Here is a 20,921-nt window from a genome sequence, read left to right as displayed (position 1 = left end):
AATGGTATAAGTTTTAATAATCAGGACCAAAAAAGCAAATAAAATATTCAAATGGAAGGGAAAAACACCAAATGAGGGGAAAGCCAGACAAAAGTATTCCTATCCTATGATGATGAAATACTTCCCATTTCAACAATAACTAAAATGATGACAGATAGCACCTACTAAAGTCAACTTTTTAAATTACGCTGGTCCAGGAAATTTATTTTATAAGAGTTGGTTCAGGCTCTCTCTAGTTAATATTTTTCCAGGAGTTAAAAAGGATGAACAGGATGAAACAGAGAACTGTGCGTCTGTAAGCATGATTTTGATTCTGAGCAAAAAGAACAAAATGGCCAAAACAGCATCTGATATTTTTTAGCAGACTAAAAGAATATAAAATCAACAAAACACACATCAACATTAGCTGATAGTTCTCAAGGTATAATTGTAAATGAAGAATAATGACTGAATGAACATATCCTTAAAGTGTTCTTTGGGACCAGTTCTTGGTCCTATTTAATATTGTTAAACAGTGACTTGAAAGTCACAGAATTCTTTAGATCTAAACTAGAATTTTTATCCTTTAGGAATTTTAACATTTTGAAAAAGATCACCAAATCAGAAAGAAAAAGAACTGTATTTCTGATTAAGGATCAGTTTGGGTCTATCAAAGCATCCAAATTTAATTCCAACTTTTACATTTTTAAAAAATATATACATTTATACTATTTTTATGCAGCTGACTTTGAAATTCCTAAGTGGCATTTCAACTGGAGACTGGACTATCTCTCTCTGGTGCTGCTTGGACACCTTCTGGAATGTTGAATTGAGCCCCTGACAGCCAGTCAACAACAATGTTCAAATCCCTAGCTTATTAAAGAGAAAGTTAAGAGATGATTTTATCACTATCTATTAGTGCGCAAAGAACATTTGCCTTCAGAAAATGCCTTCAGAAAATAAGGAGCTCTTCCACCTACCAAACAAAGATATAACAAGATTCAATGGCTGGAGGCTGAAACACGATAAAGAAAAATCAAGCTAAAAATAGAGGGTGATTTTTCAACATTGTGGGAAAAGTGAATTACTGGAACAACTTACTAAGGGTTGTGGGAGAATTTGTCAGCACTGGAAATTTTTTCATAAGAACTAAACATTTTTATAAACAACATAATCTATTATTACTTCACCTACTGGATGCAAACCAAAAGTTCTCGGAAGTTGTATTGTATGCTGTAAAGGAAATCAAGACTAGATTCCAGAAATATATGAACACATAGCTGAAGAGTTTACAAAAGTGAAGATACAAGGCTCTTAAAACATGCTGCAAATCTATATGTATCTACATAAAAATATGCACATGTTAGGGTGGCAGTGTCCTATGAACTGGTACCTTATTATCTGTGCTGGGATCACTCAAGATGAGGGACTCCTAACTTTATGCCATACCCTGTTTGTATACCCTACCTCTACTAAAGAAAACATGTGTGTGTGGAAGTGGGTATTTCAGATGACCCTAGCACCAGTGTTCACCCATCCTAAAAACCAAATGAATCCCTTGTAATGCTATCAATGATTTACAATCCTGACATACATGGCAGGGAAACATCTTTTCATTACTGACCTCTTCTAATTAGAATGGGATCCAGCTTGAAACAAACTTAGTTCCAAATTTAATCCTGCTTTGGATATCGCTGACCTCTTCACAGCACATAATACAGTGATGGGTTTGCAGCCCAGTGCATCTCACCAACATCCTATTTGGTCTTATAAAATCAAATGTAAAAAAACCCAGAAATTGTTCCTATATATCAACAATCAAACTCCTGCCCTTTTTCCTTCTTGAAGACACTGCTTGTTCTTCCTAAAAAACATGTACAGAAAACGAGTCCTAGACTTCATAAGTTCTAATGTCAAGCCTCCTCATTTCCTCAATGTCAGTAACAATGGAAAAAATAAATCCATAATTTGGCTGCCAAAGGGTGACTATAGGTAGCCAGTAAAGCTTATTTCTGAATGCAGTAACTAGTCTGAAGCAAGGAGAAAACAATGTAGCAGCAGGCACAGTTATTTATATGTTAGATTTCTAGAGTATATATCTGGCAGTCTTGGATGAAAGAATGATTTATGAATTTCAATGAATGCAAAGCAGAATTTTTAAAAATAATGAACTCTGAATCAATATAATATCTGTCTTCATTTAACCCCACCTCCTTTATTCATTATTTTAGAGCCTACCCTAAACAAACTAGGAACAATTCTGCAGTGGTATCTATTTTACTGCCTATCCTGTCACTATTTAAATACTTTTTAAAAGTGACTTAATTACTAATTTAATGCTCTATAATAACATCTCAGTAACCAATTTGTAAACAAAATTCTGCAGATTCACTTAGTTCCTTCTAAATACAAACCTATGCTACAAACGCATTGAACTTACCCTCCAACACTGTATGCAACACCCATCGCCCAGTGTCCTAGCAAGAGAATCACTTACTCCCAGCTGCTCTCCAAAATCACAGGTGTTACTCTGCCAAAATGAATTCTGAGCAGGCCTTATGAGGAGCACCTTCTGCAGCTGGGACTTCTTTAATGATTACATCTTCCCAGTTACGTGCTTAAGACAAAGGCTGTCATGATTAAGCAACCAGAACAGAGCAGCCTTGGAGTCATTAATTAACTTGGTTACATTGTCAGGGATGATGTGAGTGACATAGTTTGGGGACACCTTTCTGTGGCTCAGAAGTCACGTATGGCACGGGATGGAATCAAGGAGAAGAATTAAGATGGTAAACAAGGTGGAGACCTTTTAAATAAATATTTACAGCATTTGAAAAAGATATTAAAGCACATGGCAAAACAATTTTATTCCTCTGTTGTTCCTCTGCCAATGAGGTTCCAGATGTTATGCACACAACCGAGAAAGATTAAACTTAAAGCATACAATGATAAGCTTTGGAAAACTTTTTTTTCCAGTCAGCTTTACTGTCAACCTGGCACGTTGCATGAACACTACTTACAACCAGAGAAAAACTGCTTTAATGGAAGTGCCAGCTTAAGCTTACAATATCTATTAGGGATGTGCGAAATTTCACTGGCAGTTTCATTTTGACGGTGTTTCGACTCATTTCAAGCTCAAAACAGCAAAATCAAAATGAAACGGAGAGCTTCGAAACAGCCTTGAAACAAAAAGAGGCAAGTTGAAACATTTCAAAATTTTTTAAACGTTTTGAGTTTCAAAACTCAAGCTGGGCTTGCCTGCAGGGAAACAGAAACTAAAGTAAGGAGAGGGAGGGAGAAGAGGGGGGCAAGGGGTGCTCTCATTATTGATTGTGTAGCTGGACAGTGACTGTCATCCTTCCCTGAGGTCCTTCTTTTCCAAACCCAGTGCTCCAGGGGAGGCATGGAAAAACTGCATAAAAAGCAGCATTGTTTGAACTCCCCTACTTTCTGCCTTGGTGTCAGTTAAGTGAGGGCGCACCTTAATACACACACACACACACACACACTCTGTCACCCACCAATGTCATGAGTGTTGCCTGTCAGGAGCTAGAGGTGCAGGGCCCCAGAACCCAGACTCCCCTGCATCTATCTCCTTGACAGCTGGCAGGGCTCCTTGGCGCGGGACAGCTGGCAGGCTTCATGGCCGCAGCAGGGCCGAGCAGGCCTACAGCTTTCACCCTGCTGCACCTTAACACAGTGTCACCCATGTCACAAGTTTTGCTTGTCCGTAGCTTGAGGTGCTGTTTCCCACAAACCCCTGCACCTATCTCCTTGAAACTTGGCAGGCTTTGTTGCCTCAGCAGGGACTAGCACGCCTGCAGTGTTGACCCCACTGTGGCTTAACACATACAAGTGACATGAGTTTTTTTGCTTTCAAGATTTTGAGGTGCAGTTTCCCCCAAACCCCTGCACCGATCTCATTGAAACTTGGCAGGCTTCATGCCCTCAGAAGGGGCTACCATTCCTGCAAGTTTTATCCAAATCAGGCCAGAAGTGACAAAGTTACAGGCTGTTTCGAGCTTCCCCATTATAGCCTACAGGCAAAACGTAGAAACAGCTAAACTGTTTCAACTAAACAAAATGGAACAGTGGTTTCAAAACGAAACACTGTTCCATCGAAATGTCAAAACACAAGTCAAAATGGAACGGTGTCGTTTCACACAGCCCTAATATCTATCTGCCACGGAAATGCAGTCGCTACAGAAGCTGGGTATCAGCATAGGGTTACCATGCATAACATTTAGGATGGGGGAACTACAAACAGAATGACTATGGACCTGTGTACCTATTGCTCCAACATTCTGGTTACGTTTTTTGAAACTTAATTTATTAAAATGCAGTGAAATGTAACACTGGTCGCTATACCTGGATTTGATGGGAAACACTGGTTTGGATTAGGGCTGAGCCAATGGGGGGCGGGGGGTTGTTTGTTTGGGGCTTTTCTTAAAAGATATTTAGGTTTAGGAACAGTCTGAAATGCCTTCCTGTTCCAAGCTTTCCCAAGCAGCAGCATAGTGATACTCACCTAACCACAGTTTCTGAATAGGAGTACTAAAATTGACCATATTTGTTTCATTTTCCTGAAAGGCTCTTTGACAAAAAGTGAGCAGCAGCAGCAGCAAAGATATTGCCAAATCTAAAGGCATGACACTGCTGAAGCAGTTCACTTTTGAAATGAGACAATTTCCAACTAGGGAATTACTTTAAGAACAAAAAGGCTTAAACTATAAACAATGTCTCTGGCTCCTTCACTAACAAACAACATTTTCTTACTAATGCACTGCAAGTAGGCAAATCACGTTTCAAGCACACGTTTATCATCGAGCAAACAATCACTGACGCTCCTAAATGCAGTGCTGTGCTTTCATGCAGCTCAGAATGGAAATGCTATTTTCAGAGCAATAACTGGGTATGCATTAAGCTACAACAGGGCTATAGCCAGGGGCTGCACTCTGCATGGGCCACACAGTGGAAGCGAAGCCCCCCCACCCCTAGCATCACCCTACCATTGAATGAACCCACACCACCCCTGAGCAGCATACACAGACAGTGCGCCACCCCCATAATTGTGCTGTGCGGCACCCGTGGGTGGCTCTCCCACTGAGCATACAGACTGGTGAAGGGACACCCGTCACTCCTCCACCTACCGGAATGGATGGCCTCTCCCACCCCATGTGTGCCTGGGCAGCTGCTGCACCGCACATGCACACAGCCCCCTCCACCTTCCCCCAGCTGTGGACTCGTATGCAGGAGGCAGAAGCCAGAAAGGAAGCCCAGAGCCCCTGGCTGCCGCTGCCACAGCAGGCAGCAGCAGTGCAGATTAACCCCTTCCAGGCCAGAGGCAGCCTGCAGGCTGTCAGTTAGACAGTCCTGAGCAACAGTGTCTTTCAAACACTGACATGCTTGCTCATACTTCAATCAAGAATTTTCTTAAGCTACATTTCTGCAATCCCACTGGAAACAGATGCTGCATTTAGCATACAGCAAGTGAATCGAAAGTGATCTTCACCTACAGTTCAAGCTGTTAGAAGTTTAACTAATGGCAGCATTCCACCTGAATGAAACCTAACTAGCTGTGTCAGCAAAGCCCACACCACTGCTCTTCTTAACCAAGTCCTGTCCAAAATGTAACAGGGTAACCAGGCATGGTAAAGAAAAGAGAGAGAGAGAAGGTATGTTTCAGAAAAATTAAGAAGTCAGAAAATGTTTGAAGTTTTGAAAAAAATCCAGTTTTCCTAAAACAACTGCAGTTTTGAAGAGACACCACTGATATTTAACACACAATTTCCCCCTATATTTTGGATCTGGATAATCTCGTAAAACCATCTTTCTGTTGCAATAATAAAGCTGTAGAAGGTTGAGGGGGCAAAAGGGCAATTATAAAAAGCAGTAGCAGCAGCAGCTGGACCAAACTGTCTCATAGCATATCCCTGAAAATACCTTCATGTTGCAAAAGCCTGTTAGTTATTCCATTCAAAATGTGTGTGGGGTTAATTGGCTACATAAAAGTCTTTTCCGTTTTCCAAAAGTGTAATAAAAGAATGCTGTTAGCGACATTTGTTTGTTATCAGAAAAAATCAGAGGTGTTACCAGCAGAGTGAAAGGAGGTCAAGCAGTTTCACCAAACTGGTCTAAGGCTGCCGAAAAACAGGTTAAGAGCATGGCTCAGAGTATACCTCCCTTTGAAAAGTATAGCCTTTGCTATTTTGGCTTGGTGAAAATTCATTCATCTTTAACCTTCCACTGTATCAATTGAGACAGAATAACGTGGAGTTTTGGGGTTTATTGCTGTCCACTGCCTTACACAGCATGGTTGCTTAGCTTGATAGTAAGAGATTCCTGACATGCCAGATCCACAGTCTCTATCTGTGAGAGGAACTGCGTTGCTTCTTTTTGGCTGCATGTTACTACAGTTTCTAGAGGTTCTCCAGACCCGATTCTGCCCTGTTATATTTTCAAGCAACCTTACTGTCTTAACAGCACATTCCTTTTCAGCTGCACAAGCCTGTGTCTTTGAAAGCAATGTACAAGTAAAAATGAGAGTCAAAGTCTGCCTTTGAAGCTGGAACTGAAACAAGTCCATGTCGGAGCCTACATGGGCTCAGTTTGCTCTCTCACCCATAGGTGCATAGGCTCTACCCAGCTAAATCTGGGAAGGAATTGTAAAACTAGCCACTAAAACCTAGGTAAACTGGTGCCAGACACCCAAATACATGTTCTCTGCCTGTGGAAAAACAGGCAGACCTCTGTTTACCTACTGAGATGCACTGAATAAGAAGGCATCATTTCTACATAACCACACCCAAAAGGCAAAAGTAAGCATTGCCCTGTCATATTGTGAGAAGGGGTGCTAAGCCCCAACCTGTAGTCAACCTCTCCAGGAGCAACTCTTGTTCAGTACTGTAGTACAGGCCTTCACCTTTTTCAGGTGCAAGTCATACGCCCATGCCCGCTACGGGACAGGGAAGTCCGGGTGAGGGTGATCCCCTGCCCTCCATTGATGCTGACTTCGTGAAGGAACATCTTGAGAAGCTGGATACCTTCAAGTCAGCCGGCCCTGACAATCTTCACCCCAGGGTACTCAAGGAGCTGACAAGCATCATAGCCCAGCCTCTAGCACAGATCTTTGAAAACTCTTGGCGCTCTGGTGTAGTGCCCGAAGACTGGAAGAAGGCCAATGTGGTGCCTATCTTCAAGAAAGGGAGGAAAGTGGATCCAGCTAACTATAGGCCCATCAGCCTGACTTCTATCCCGGGGAAGATCTTAGAAAAGTTTATTAAAGAGGCCATCCTTAATGGACTGGCCAACGCCAACATCTTAAGGGATAGCCAGCACGGGTTTGTTGCGGGTAGGTCTTGCTTGACCAATCTCATTTCCTTCTACGACCAGGTGACCTATCACCTGGACAAGGGAGAAAAAATTGATGTCATATATCTTGACTTCAAAAAAGCCTTCGATCTGGTGTCCCATGATCGCCTCTTGGAGAAACTGGCCAATTGTCGCCTTGGGTCCTCCACAATCCACTGGCTGGAAAATTGGCTCCGGGGTCGGACCCAGAGGGTAGTAATCGATGGAAGTCACTCATCGTGGTGTCCTGTGACCAGTGGGGTCCCCCAAGGCTCTGTCCTTGGACCCATACTGTTCAACATCTTCATTAATGATGTGGACACTGGAGTCAGAAGCGATCAGAACTGGCCAAGTTCGCCGATGACACCAACCTCTGGGGCAAAGCATCCACACCAGAAGACAGGCAGGTTATCCAGGCTGACCTGGACAGGCTCAGCAAGTGGGCGGACGAGAATCTGATGGTGTTCAACGCCGATAAATGCAAGGTTCTCCACCTTGGGAAAAAAAACCCGCAGCATCCTTATAGGCTCGGCAGTGCTATGTTGGCTAGCACTATGGAAGAAAGAGACTTGGGGGTCATCATTGACCACAAGATGAACATGAGCCTGCAATGCGATGCGGCGGCTAGTAAAGCGACCAAAACGCTGGCTTGCATCCATAGATGCTTCTCAAGCAAATCCCGGGACGTCATTCTCCCCTTGTACTCGGCCTTGGTGAGGCCGCAGCTGGAGTACTGCGTCCAGTTTTGGGCTCCACAATTCAAAAAGGATGTGGAGAAGCTTGAGAGAGTCCAGAGAAGAGCCACGCGCATGATCAGAGGTCAGGGAAGCAGACCCTACGATGACAGGCTGAGAGCCCTGGGGCTCTTTAGCCTGGAAAAGCGCAGGCTCAGGGGTGATCTGATGGCCACCTATAAGTTTATCAGGGGTGACCACCAGTATCTGGGGGAACGTTTGTTCACCAGAGCGCCCCAAGGGATGACGACTAGGTCGAATGGTCATAAACTACTACAAGACCGTTTCAGGCTGGACATAAGGAAGAACTTCTTTACTGTCCGAGCCCCCAAGGTCAGGAACAGCCTGCCACCGGAGGTGGTTCAAGCGCCTACATTGAACACCTTCAAGAGCAAACTGGATGCTCATCTTGCTGGGATCCTATGAACCCAGCTGACTTCCTGACCTTTGGGCAGGGGGCTGGACTCGATGATCTTCCAAGGTCCCTTCCAGCCCTAATGTCTATGAAATCTATGAAACTGCACTACTCAGAGACTGGGTCCTCTGTTTCAGCACCCCTTTGTCTCATCATGGGTATAAATTAATTTAGATTCCTGCTACTAGAGATAGAGTGATGCACCCACCAGGTGTTTTAAGCAACAATAGTCTAGCATTTATTAGCCAAATGAAAGACAACACATAGAGCCCTTAGTTAGAATGGAAAAGCAAAACTTCAAGGCCCTGCTGGAAGAATCACCTGCTTGGCTCTCCCAAGGCCTCCTGCCTTTCTATCTCCATATTCCCTTCTGCAACCAGCTCCCACCAACCTGATCCTACAAGTTCCCCTTCCTGGGTTGTCCAGTCACTGGTCTTCCATTGTATTGCTGAGGCAATTTTATTCATAGGGACAGATCCTAATTGTTCACTCAGACCAATCTAGACTCCCTACTGACTGTGTGATGCCTTCCTATCCATTATCCCCGGAAAAAAATAACTCCTTCAGTCCTGACAGATGATAATATGGAGACACAGGTAAGCAGAATTGACCCCACTGTCCTTATGTTTAAGCAAAGCTCTTCAAAAGCCCCAAAGCTGACTGTACTTCTCTGCAGTAGTCACACAGCTATCTTTAAAAGATTCAGTCTAAAATAATAAAATTTTAAGAAGCTAATCACTCAAGTGTATCACTGTGCTGTATCAAAGCGTCTGGTGCTCATCGATATGGTTCTTTAATAATCTCTTCCCAAAATATTTACTGTATTCAAGTCTCCCTTTAACTAGAGCAATTTGTACTTTTCAAAGCAGTCTCATCCAATTCACAATCTAAGGAAGAAAAAGGCTCAATAGAAATCTTTAATTTTCTGTCAGGAACATTTCTTGATGACCCAGGGACCAGAAAACTGTTTCAGCCATGCAACAAGGTTAGTTTACTCAAGAGTTTTCTTGCACAGCTTGTCACCCTCTGGCATTTCTACTGTATTACAAGCATGCTTTCATATTCTGTATCACAACTTACCTTTCCCGAGGAACGGCAAACCAGTACTCTGGCTGCTTAATCTTTTTACCATACTGCTGTGCCATAGTTGTGCTCTGTGTAACAAAAGACTTTCTCATGGGCTTTCCCACTTTGATACACAGAAACATCGGAGGGGTCTTGCTTTTCTCCTCTTTTGAAGGTAGCATATCTGAACCACAGAGACAAAAGAATCAGTCTGCTTACAGTACAGCATCTGCAACTAATTACAAATGGCTCCAAATTCAATCTCTTTCTGGAAAGGGACAGTCGAGTACAGTAAAGCTCACATTGCATCTGCTCTGGGGAATACACTGACAACTACCTTTTCAACTAGACAATGGTTCTCAAGGTCTGTCAGTGGACACAACTGTTTTCCAAAGAAATAAAGGGAAAATCCATTTTTGGGGGGTGGGTTTGTTAATGGTTTCTGAAATCCAGGCCTGCACAGTTCTCCTTTCCCAACAGTGTAAATCATAGATATCTCCAATGAAGTCAGTAAAATTCATTGCACTGGTTTCAGACCAGCAACAGGGGAGAACTGGGTCTTTAAACTTGTGGAAGAGGTGTTACATACACACGTTACTTAAACTGGAATTTGATTTTGGTTTGGGGCCCAGGGAGTGCCATATTTGCAAACACCTACCTTTGCACTTCTTCTAGTTATCATAAAAAACAATTATTCAGCAAGAATGTACTTTTGTGCCTACTCACCACTTTTTTGGAGGTCCATACAAAACATGCATGGACTGCAATGTTTTGGATTTTGCATACAGGAAACACCAAAGGTTTCAGCAAATCTGCAGAGCCTGCCTAACTAACAGTAAAATAATTTTTATTCCATAGTGTGTTACATTAGATGCTACCTGTGGCTGACATTTTATTGCATTCTTTATGTGCAGGGCACTCTGAAAGGAGTTACTGAACATAAAGCATATTAACATTTTCCAAACTCAGCAGCCCAACTAATTTGAAGGGAACCTTTTTCTCCTCTACTGCTTTTTGACAGTTTCTAGGGCTGAGGCTTCATATTGTAAAATGCCACTCAAACTGCATTAAGAGGACATTTATAATAGAAAGAACATTTTACAACTATCAGTAGGATGATTCTGGCTAGCTTTCATCATTCATAGCAACAAACACATACTGTGACCTACCTTCAATTGGCACCTGAATTTTCTGCAACAGCCACAGTCTGATTTCTGCTTTATTGTCTAACTGTGTTTCCTGGCAGGACTTGTCCACTGGTGATACTAAGAGAGAATCCACAGACTTTTTAAGATCCTTTTCTTCTGCTGCAGCCGAGCTGACTTCCAACGAAGACTCTTTCCTTTCAGTGCAACTGGAATCAGACTCTGTATGTATAACTGTACAAGGACCATTGGCTTGGGAGTCTGAACAGTTAAGTGTGAGGTCTATGCCAACTGCTTTATTATTTTCATCTTCATGCATTTTAGCTTTATGCAAATCTTCAGAAGACTGTGACCCATCTTTGTCTTTACCAAGGTAAAATTCTATAAGTTTGTCCTTCTCTAGATCCTTCTGTGTGTCCACTGTAGTCTCCACCTTAGTTGTTGGGGAACCGGCACATTTGTTTATTTCTGGCACAACATCTTGTTTCTCACACAGTTCTAAATCTGGGTCAGCTTTGGGTTTAACATTGTTCTTTGTTTCAGACAAATCAAGTGTCAAATGCTCCTGGACTTCTGAAACAGATTGAGTTACTTGCAACTTTGCTTTACTCATCCCCTTAGAGTCAATAGGAAAACTTTCCATTGATCCATCCTTTCTGTCCAATTCACCATCTGTTTGAGGTGGGGTCCCCTCCAGTTCAACAAAATCTTCATCTCCTCCCAGAAAGGAATTTTCTTTGGTTTTGGATTCTGAAGAAGCTTTTTCTCCAAAAGGCTCCTTTGTATGCATTTCTGCAGATCTTTCAGATGCTTTAATGGAGGTAACAGCCTTGAGAGGTTCCAGTGACTTACTCCTAACTGAAATAGTACTCTCAGGAGATTTGAGCAGTTCAAAATCAGTAGGCTTCTCCTCATCTGATGGTTTTATTGTTTTGGCATCTAGTGCACTGGAGTCATCTCCGTTCTGCTGCCTCTTCTCTTTGTTAAGGGACTTGAACTTGCTGAAAGGGTTGATATCTTTCTCAGAGGAAAGATCTTCCCACTCTCCTGGCCTGTACAGAGGACAAAGATCCTTTGGTATGTCACTGTCAGGAGAAATGGTGGATGCAGATGGGGTGTTAAAAATAAAATGAAAACCAAACAAAATGGCAAAGAAAAAAAATTAAATTATGTTAAAATAATTTAAAGCATTAAAACAACAGAAATAGCTTCCTTCAAAATAAAATACAAGTCAACTAAAACAAGTGGTATCAAAAAAGGAAGAAAATGTAGGAAGTATAACTTAAAAAAAAGTGGAACTATGTATGCCACATGGGTGAAGAAATGATACATACATACCTATAAGGACCTCTCAACTACGCAGCTGGTCCAATAAAAGATATCACAAAAAACCTTGCCTCGTAACAAGTCAACAGGAATTCGATAGTTAAAAATTATGGCCCAGATCATCAACTCATGGAAAATTATATATGTTCATGGGAGTCCACTTAACTGCACTTATTTACTGATCAGCTGAGGATCACTCCTTTTGCTACTTCTCTCCATAGATAAAGGAAGAATAGTATGTCTATGGCCATGAGCCACGCTCTTTAAGTATCTGCTTCTCTAACGGGGAAGATATTAATTTTTGAAAGGCAAGCAAACCACAGAGAACGTCTACACATTAATGCACTTATACTACTTCACTGCTGAATAGTAAATGTTCTTAAAAGCATTAGAGTCTCTCTTATTGCTTTTATTATTACCCTAATGCTAAAGGCTGATCATTTGAGTGCAGGGTTTCCCCAAAGACTTTAGCAGCAGATGAGGCAAGCTATAAAACAACCTCTAAGTGGAAAAATCTCGGAAATATAAAAACAAACAGCTGAAGATCTTTATCTGCTATTACCATTTATCAAAGCTGAAGAGAAGAACAACAAAGAATAAAATCTTAGAAGGCTTCCCCTCTCCTAGAAACCAAGATGCAGTGGTGATGAGTGTGGTATAAAGACCTGGGCAAAGGAAACCCTACATAGGTTTAATCATCTTTATTCAAGTTCTGGAATATGTTGGCCATTTTTTGGTGGGGGAGAGCAGAGAGAAGGTGACTCATTTATTTGAAAAGAATTCTGTTCAGAACAGAAGAAATCTTTACCTGGAGTGTAAAGATACATTTTTTCTACAGCACACATATGGACAGCATGCATTACCCAGAGCACATTGAAGTCAAAATGCCAAAAAAAGGGAAATTTATTCTATATTAAAAACAATCTAAACTATCAAATTATTTTTGGTCCCTGCATAGCAGTATTCTGTGGACTGAGATCTTCTGGGTTTTGTGGGAGGTGGGAACTTAACTGCTGCTGGAACTGTAAGTTTTAAATGATACTTATATCCCATCATGTCTCTCCCCAATCACAACAGCGACAATATGATCCAAATTAATTAACAGTATTATTCAATGGTTTTTCTTCCACCAAAATTGTGGAATACTCTCCTAGAGAACTTTGTGAAGAAACCAACCTCTTGGAAAAAAAATAAAGTTTACATAGCATGCCTTCACTCATTTTCACCTTCCTTCTTTACTAATTTAGCTTTTATACTCATTGCCTAGTTATGGCCTACTACCATGGGAGAAGGTTCTTTCTTTGTTCATGCTTCATAGACAACAAGGAAAGCAGAGAGATGAAGATAAAAAGTATAGGTGGTTTGTATTTTCCTCAACCTTTTCTACCTCCTCCACTCTGTTTTCTCTTCATTACTGATAAGATGTAAACATGATCAGCAAAAAACACTCCTTACGATGGCAGGGCATCTTTAATCTTCATGTGGGAGATATCATTGTAGAGCGCTATTGAGACAACCTCTTCCATGGGGCAAATGAGCCCATACTCTTCACAACCATTCTCAATTACCAAAGGATCCGACTTATGTGGGTCAAACATGATGTTGTTTGGAGTCACTATCATGACACCCCCAACTACACCCTGAAAATAAAAAGAAACAAAGAGAGTTAACACATCAGACCTATCACTGACCAGAAGACTCAAACAATCAGTAGTACAGCATAACCTTTAGAGGCTATTGCCAACATAATTCTCTCTCTCACTCATCTCTTTGTAGAACTGTGGAGTACATGTTTTCTAAGAGACCACTTCAGCTCCTAGCTGCAGGGGGACAGATATTACAAGAAGAGCAAATAAAAAGATCCCTTTGTAATACTCAAAGTTCTTGGCAGACAAGGACAGTGTCATAAAAAGGAATCAAGATACTTAATTTTCATCCCAGGTTGCTATGAACTAAAGCCGCTTGTTAATTAAACAGAGAAGAAATATTTGAGTTTGTCTGTCTTGTTTGAACCCACGAGCATCCTTTAAATTTTGGATACTCCACCATGATCTATTTCTTTATTAGACTTATATCCCGCCCTATCCAAAGAGCTCAGAGATGTTTGTTTGTTTATTGTAACAACTCAACAATAGGATTCCCCAAACAAGACCCCTAAAGTTCAGAACTCCAGTTCCCCCCATCTCCACAACTATACATTTTCCCTGAATAAACCCCCATGTGAGCAAACCTCTGGCTAATCCCAACCATGATTCTCAACCACCACTGTGTTAACAGCCCTGCTGCACCTGGTAGCATGCATTTCCACATGCACATGTGCGCACATATATGCAGAGCTCTACCTGTGTCAAGGTTGTCATTCCAGCAACAATCTAACCTAGGGTTTTCCATCCCACTGATGTATTCTTCAAAAAGCCATCTGATACATGGATTTGTTGGCATATGTTACAGAGAACCAAGACAGAAATTCTAGGGCACCCATCTGTTTACCCAGCTACTAAAGGTTTTCTAATTCTTGGAAATGACTCCAGTTGTGGTTTGGATACGATACTGAAGAAACTTTGTAGACAAACAGTAAAACTCAGAACCTCTAAATCACTTGAAGGTTTTCAGACCAGACTTCCAATCTCCACACCTTAGACTGGTACTCATAGATGGCCTGTTAGCAAACTACGATCGTATCCACATTTTCAGCCTGCACTAAATTCCATCACATCAGTCTGTCAGCGCATAGCAATTAAGCGTTACAAAGACTGACTGAATGCCGAAAGTATCATTAAGTGAAAGGACCACTCAATCTCCAAGCCATGCTAATGAAGGATAGAAGGCAAGTGGCCAGAGGAAGGAAAATCAAGTAAGTGCTAGTGCAGGCCCATGCTGGTTGGGTTCTGCCATTCACATCCAATGGCACCTAAGTCACCGTTTGCAATGCAGAGAGTAGAACACCACATAATTATACTATATTAGGTCCGTAGGCACAAGGAGAAACATTAACACATTAGGCTGTGCTCTACACTTTATTGACAAAGAACAAAAGTCACTTTGCATTGCTGTGGTGTGAAGAAATGTATGGCTCCAGAAATCAGATTTGGGCTCCAAGAAAAAAAAAAAAAGATGGCATGATGTTTCGTGAAATGGAACTCAAGAACAAGCGAGCATCATACAAAAAACAAGCAAATAAACACTACTGTACTTGCTAAGCTTAAGACACTGCAATATTCTGCTAAAATTTACAGACTAGCAGCCTAAACAATTTCTAAATTAGTAAAAAGTGTACATTCCATGGCCACTCAGGATCAGCAGAAACCAGACACCTGAATGTAAATGAGTAAATCTTGTATAAACATTAGGACAAAGGAGGGGGGGGAGGGCTAAATTGAAACAACCATCTCAATATTTATTACCGACTTTAGAGAACTTGAAAATCCAACAAGCAAACATCTTATATTGAAGACTTCAATGGGAATCAACAAGGATAGATAAGATAAATAAGGTAAAGATAAGATAAATAAGGGAGGATGAAGTCTTCAGGAGTGAATTGCAGATTTAAGATGATACCTTAGCCTTGTACCTTTACATCTAGAAGACTAAAAAGAGTTCAAGAGGTTGCAAATGAAATACAATGAAAAAAAAAGTCACGTCCATTTGCTAAATCCTTCACAGAACTTGAGACCCAGTGAACTCGGCTCGAGTGGACAAGGAGTAGCTGAACTGTGCAAGTGATTTTCCTAACAAATTGGACAAGGTCCTTACCACACCTGAAAGGAAACCTTTTCAGTAAAAGTCTGTGAAGGAGGAGATGGGTGGGAAGGAAGAACTATCTTACCATCAAGCAGTCATCTTACTAGGTTAATTCTTTAAAAAAAGAAACAAATACTGTGCACTGATATACCACACATCTATATAGTATTTAATAATAAAGAACACTTCTACACAGTGGCTGTAGAACCTACTGTTAGTCTTTCATTTATCTAATATATTTCACTCTATTAAGGATCTCAAATCAAACACAAGTCCCAAGTTCTGCTTACCTTACCATCCGTGAAGTAACGACAGTTCATTTTTAAAAATTTGACAATAACTGGTTCATCCTCTTCAGAGGTAGAAGACAAGACTCTTTCAATTGGCTTGAAGGCCTTTCTTGCCAAGTCAGCATCCTTTAAAAAACAAAAGCCTCAGTGCAGAACAACAGGATGGAGAGTATATTCAGTCTCTCTCCAATTTTGGAAAATTAAATACCAAGTTTCATTAACAATTTTCCTAATGTCTTATATTGCATAACCCACTGAGTATGAGAATGTTTGGATTATAACATCATAAAAGAATCTCCAAGTACAGGAGACAGGAAAAATAAAAACAACTCATTGCACGTTTTCCAATTAGATACTTAGTCAGAGGCCCAATCCTACAATACAACCCATATGGGAAAATCCCTGTGCATAGTACAGCCCTACTGACTTTAAAGGAAGTTCCTGTGGGCACAGGAGTCCTTCATATGGATCAGTTTGTAGAGGAGCGAGGCTTAACATTTTGAGTGATTTCCCAGATTTGCATGTAGAACAGATTAGCTGCTTCAAGGCTGCCACAGAAGTATCTAAACTCCTTGGAGCAACTGGCTCAAACCCTGATGGAGCCAACATAGCTCTTCATCATTCCAAGGTAAATGAAATGAGAACAATCCTGTTTATCATGCTGGAACCATTCACAGAAAACCTTAACACCAGAGGCCTGGTAAACTAGCAGCATCCAATGAAACAAGCTGCTGCTTATGAAAGCTTATACGTCTCTGATTTAGTTAGTCTATATGGTGCAAATCTACCTGCCTTCTGTTTCACTTCAGACTAACATGGCTACATATCTCTTCCCACTCTTTGTGGCCAACAACAATCCTACTATATCTTTAATGAGAGTAAACTAGCAGGCTGTACAAACAGAAAAATGTGCATGCAGGATTTTGTATGTGCATTTGAATCTGCCAAGCAGGATCAGATCACAAAATCACTGGACGCAGGTGTCACGGTGGATGTAGTCTTTCTGGACTTTAGGAAGGCCTTTGACTGTCTCCCACCCCATTCTCATTAAAAAACTAGGTGACTGTGGCATTAATGCCTACGCAGTCAGATGGGTCGCAAATTGGCTGAGGGGCTGCACCCAGAGAGTGGTGGTGAACAGGTCATATTCGACCTGGAGGGATGTGGGCAGTGGGGTCCCCCAGGGCTCAGTCCTCGGGCCTGCACTGTTTAATCTCTTTATTAGCGACTTGGACGAGGGGGTGAAAAGCGCCCTGTTCAAATTCGCTGACGACACCAAGATCTGGGGCAAGGTGGGCACACTAGAAGGCAGAGACAGGATACAGCTGGACCTGGACAGGTTACAGGGGTGGGCAAATGAGAATAGGATGCAGAGTACTGCACTTGGGCAGTAAGAACCAGCAGCATACCTACAGGTTGGGGAACTCCCTTCTCAAAAGCACAGTGGCAGAGATCTTGGAGTCATTATCAATTCCAAAATGAACAAGGACCACCAATGTGAGGACGCGGTCAGTAAGGCCAACTGTACCTTGTCATGCATCCACAGATGCATCACAAGCAGGTCCAAGGAGGTGATCCTCCCCCTCTATGCAACACTGGTCAGGCCACAGTTGGAGTACTGTATCCAGTTCTGGGCGCTGCACTTTAGGAGAGATGTGGCTAGCATCAAGAGGGTTCAGAGGAGGGCCACTCGTGTGATCTGGGGACAGCAGGGCAGACCATATGAGGAGAGGCTATGGGACCTGAACCTGTTCAGCCTCCACAAGAGAAGGTTGAGGGGGGACCTGGTGGCCATCTACAAACTTACCAGGGGGGACCAGCGGGGAATGGGAGAGACCCTGTTCACCCGAGCACCTCCCGGAGTAACAAGGAATAACAGCCATAAGTTGTTTGAGACTAGGTTCAGGCTGGACATTAGAAGATACTATTTCACAGTCAGGGCGGCTAGGATCTGGAACCAACTTCCAAGGGAAGTGGCGCTGGCTCCTACCCTGGGGGTCTTTAAGAGGAGGCTTGACAGTTACCTAGCTGGGGTCATATGAGCCCAGTATTCTCTCCTGCCCAGGGCAGGTGGTCAGACTTGATGATCTACTTGGGTCCCTTCCAACCCTACATCTATGAATCTATGAAAGACTACAAAATATTATTTTTTTATCTATCCTAGCTCCTTTCTCTCTCTCTCCTTCCTTCCTCCACACCCCACTTTTCAAGGAAACATTTGTCAACTGCTATAACACACTTAGGGCTTAATCCAATTCCTACTGGAATTAGTGGGAGTCTGATAGAGCCCTTCACGGTCAACAGTTCTCTCAGCAATGAAGAATCGGGGTGGTAAGTGAGTTGGAAATGATAGCAGACACTGCTGAGGCAACCCTGACTGTAATCTCATCCCACAAACCATCCTCAGAACCAGCATGTTGAACAGGGTTCTATAAATATAACAACAAACAAACAAAAAATTCTTACAGGAAGTTTGTCATATTCGGCATCCGATGAGGAAGGAGAAACAGTGGCACCAGGACTGGAAGAAGGAAACCTAGCAGCACTGAAATGGTGGTCAGTATCAGGTACATATAGAACCTGTTCAAAGGTATAGATGCAAATAATTTATTTTAAAAACATTTCCATATGAAAGAAAAACAAAAAGAGACAGGTTATATAAAAACTCTTATATAAAAACTTTGGCCATCATTCTGCAATGGAATCCATGTTGGAACTAGGGATGTGAAAGGTTAAACGTTTAACCCTTCACATATTGATTTCATATTTACATATTGATTTAATATTTAATTATTTCAAAAACAGTTAACATTGCTGTCTGTCTTAGAGAAAGCCTAACCCTGCAGTGAGATTTGTTTATTTATCCTACAGTTACATTACACAGCTGTCGTTCACAGTCGTATACCCAATTCCCTAAACGGGGGAAAAAAGTCCCTCTTAAAAATAGAACAAAGACTCAGAATTTCAGAAGTATTCAAAACTTAAGATTTACCTGTCCTGGAACAATTGTGTGTGTGAACAGTTTATTGAGTTCCACAAGTTTGTTTGGAGTAATGTTAAACTTCAGTGCTATGCTATTTAGGGTGTCCTGAATTCCAGCCTGAAGAACAAAAGGTTACAGTTTAAGATATGGCAATGATCAAATATCAGAAAAGTACAACAATTGAAATAAACTTTATTTAGTACATCATTTCTAGGGGATGGACATAATGTTCCAATATATTTGCTGTTTCATCGTCTACTTTTCAGTAAATGACAATTAAAAAGCAGTGTCTGTGTGTTTAATAATTCCTCTACAATAGAAAGTACGATAAACAGAATAGTTAAGATCTGTCTCATTTTTTTCATAAAACTTAGTTAAAACATCCTTTTAATTAATCAGCATCCCAATTAGAATTGGTTTGGGAAAAAGTGGTGAGCATATTACATACACACACACACTAAACTGTAATTATGGATGTAATTCTGTGCAAGCTTGATAGTCACTGTTCTCTAAACCATCCCAGCAATGAAAAGTCTAAACCTATTCTCAAATGATACACTGAAAATGCAGTGTACGGGCACCCATGTGCAAGTCGGGTCAAGAGTTCCTTCTCTGTGCAAAAGATAAGAACATCAGAGGCTTTTATAATGCAGCTAGTTTCTGGTACAAAGGCAGCACAGACCAAATAGAAAAGAGGAGTTGCACAACCAGCTCAGAGTCCAAAGACAGCCCTGCTGTAGGGCTTAAGCCAATGATTCTCAACCAGGGTGCCACAGCACCCTGGGGTGCCTTCAGATCTTTTCAAGTGCGTTGACAGGGTGGCATGCAATGTTCCCACCATTAAGTGTGCAAAGACAATTCACAAGACTAACCCAGAGATTCCAAAAAGGTATCCATAGTGTTAAAAACATTCTGACCTGGTGTGATCTTTCCAAGTTCTTTGCAACAGAACTGCTCTATTATTTTTCTTTAGTAAGAGTGAAAACTAAGAGATGGCATTTTCCAAGGGGTGCCTCGAACCTAACAAGGTTGAGAACCACTGGCTTAAACTATACTGCATGGGACAAACTATTAAATGACCACTCTGTGTCAGTGAAAATATACAGGGCAGGAAGGCCTATGCATTATACATTAGAAAACAAAAAGTGACGTCTACAGTATTTGACTGATTTCCTATCAGCTTCAGTCTTATTTGTTAAACAATATTACTGATGACCTAACTACACAAGTACTTACAGTATATTCCACAGTACCATGGGGTTTCTGAGAAACCATTTTTTTCTCTTTCTTTTCATTGGTTTTGTTTTGATTGTCATCTGGGAAAGAAACCAAAAATTATTTAAAATGAACGGACTTTCAAGCCACTAGTCTGTCAGTATTTCAAGTGAAAAGATGTAAGTGGATGCAAACTATACTTGTGACCAAATCACATACAACAGTAACAGCTGAAATACAGACCCATGTAATGCCCTGGAAATTGAACGCATGGCCAAAAAGAATAATCAATGTTGGTAGATTCCAATTAACAAGTTAAAATCTCTTAACATTATCTCCCTAGCACTACTTAAAAAAAAAAAAAAAAAAAAAAAAAAAAAGTCTTTGAGGGAGTTTTGTCAATTAACAAAGATCAGATTAGTTGTTGGATAAAGTACATGCACATTTTTGACCTACACAACTAGAAGGAAAGAGTATGTGGTCATATCAACTCCTTATGCATCTGTAGGATGAGGAATGACTGAAATATTAAATTAAAAATGTAGATCAGTAATACTCAGTATTTTAACACATTTTAATCCTCAAGGCAGACAAGATTCTTTGGGTAAATCTGATATCTTTCATTAAACCAACTCAAATAGTTGGAAAGTTCTTTGCAAGCTTTTGGGTATAAATACC

At 41.2% G+C, this 20,921-nt stretch overlaps 1 protein-coding gene across 4 annotated transcripts in view; it reads right to left on the bottom strand.

Annotated features, from left to right (window-relative positions):
• NCOA7 (nuclear receptor coactivator 7) overlaps window positions 1-20,921 on the bottom strand; it is a 123,013-nt gene that overhangs the window by 13,879 nt on the left and 88,213 nt on the right. For all 4 annotated transcript variants that reach the window (XM_025209004.1, XM_006027722.3, XM_025209005.1 and 1 more), the window contains 7 exons: window positions 20,265-20,344; window positions 19,038-19,145; window positions 18,512-18,625; window positions 16,046-16,171; window positions 13,470-13,654; window positions 10,713-11,773; window positions 9,559-9,727 (listed from right to left, as the gene is read on the bottom strand). In XM_025209004.1, coding sequence (XP_025064789.1) covers window positions 9,559-9,727; window positions 10,713-11,773; window positions 13,470-13,654; window positions 16,046-16,171; window positions 18,512-18,625; window positions 19,038-19,145; window positions 20,265-20,344 — 1,843 coding nt within the window. The remainder of the gene's footprint in view (window positions 1-9,558; window positions 9,728-10,712; window positions 11,774-13,469; window positions 13,655-16,045; window positions 16,172-18,511; window positions 18,626-19,037; window positions 19,146-20,264; window positions 20,345-20,921) is intronic.

The sequence above is a fragment of the Alligator sinensis genome, unplaced genomic scaffold (assembly GCF_000455745.1).
Source record: "Alligator sinensis unplaced genomic scaffold, ASM45574v1 scaffold257_1, whole genome shotgun sequence".
Classification (NCBI taxonomy): domain Eukaryota; kingdom Metazoa; phylum Chordata; order Crocodylia; family Alligatoridae; genus Alligator; species Alligator sinensis.
The sequence above is the reverse complement of the archived record's forward strand: the minus strand, read 5'-3'. Positions and strand labels throughout refer to the sequence as shown.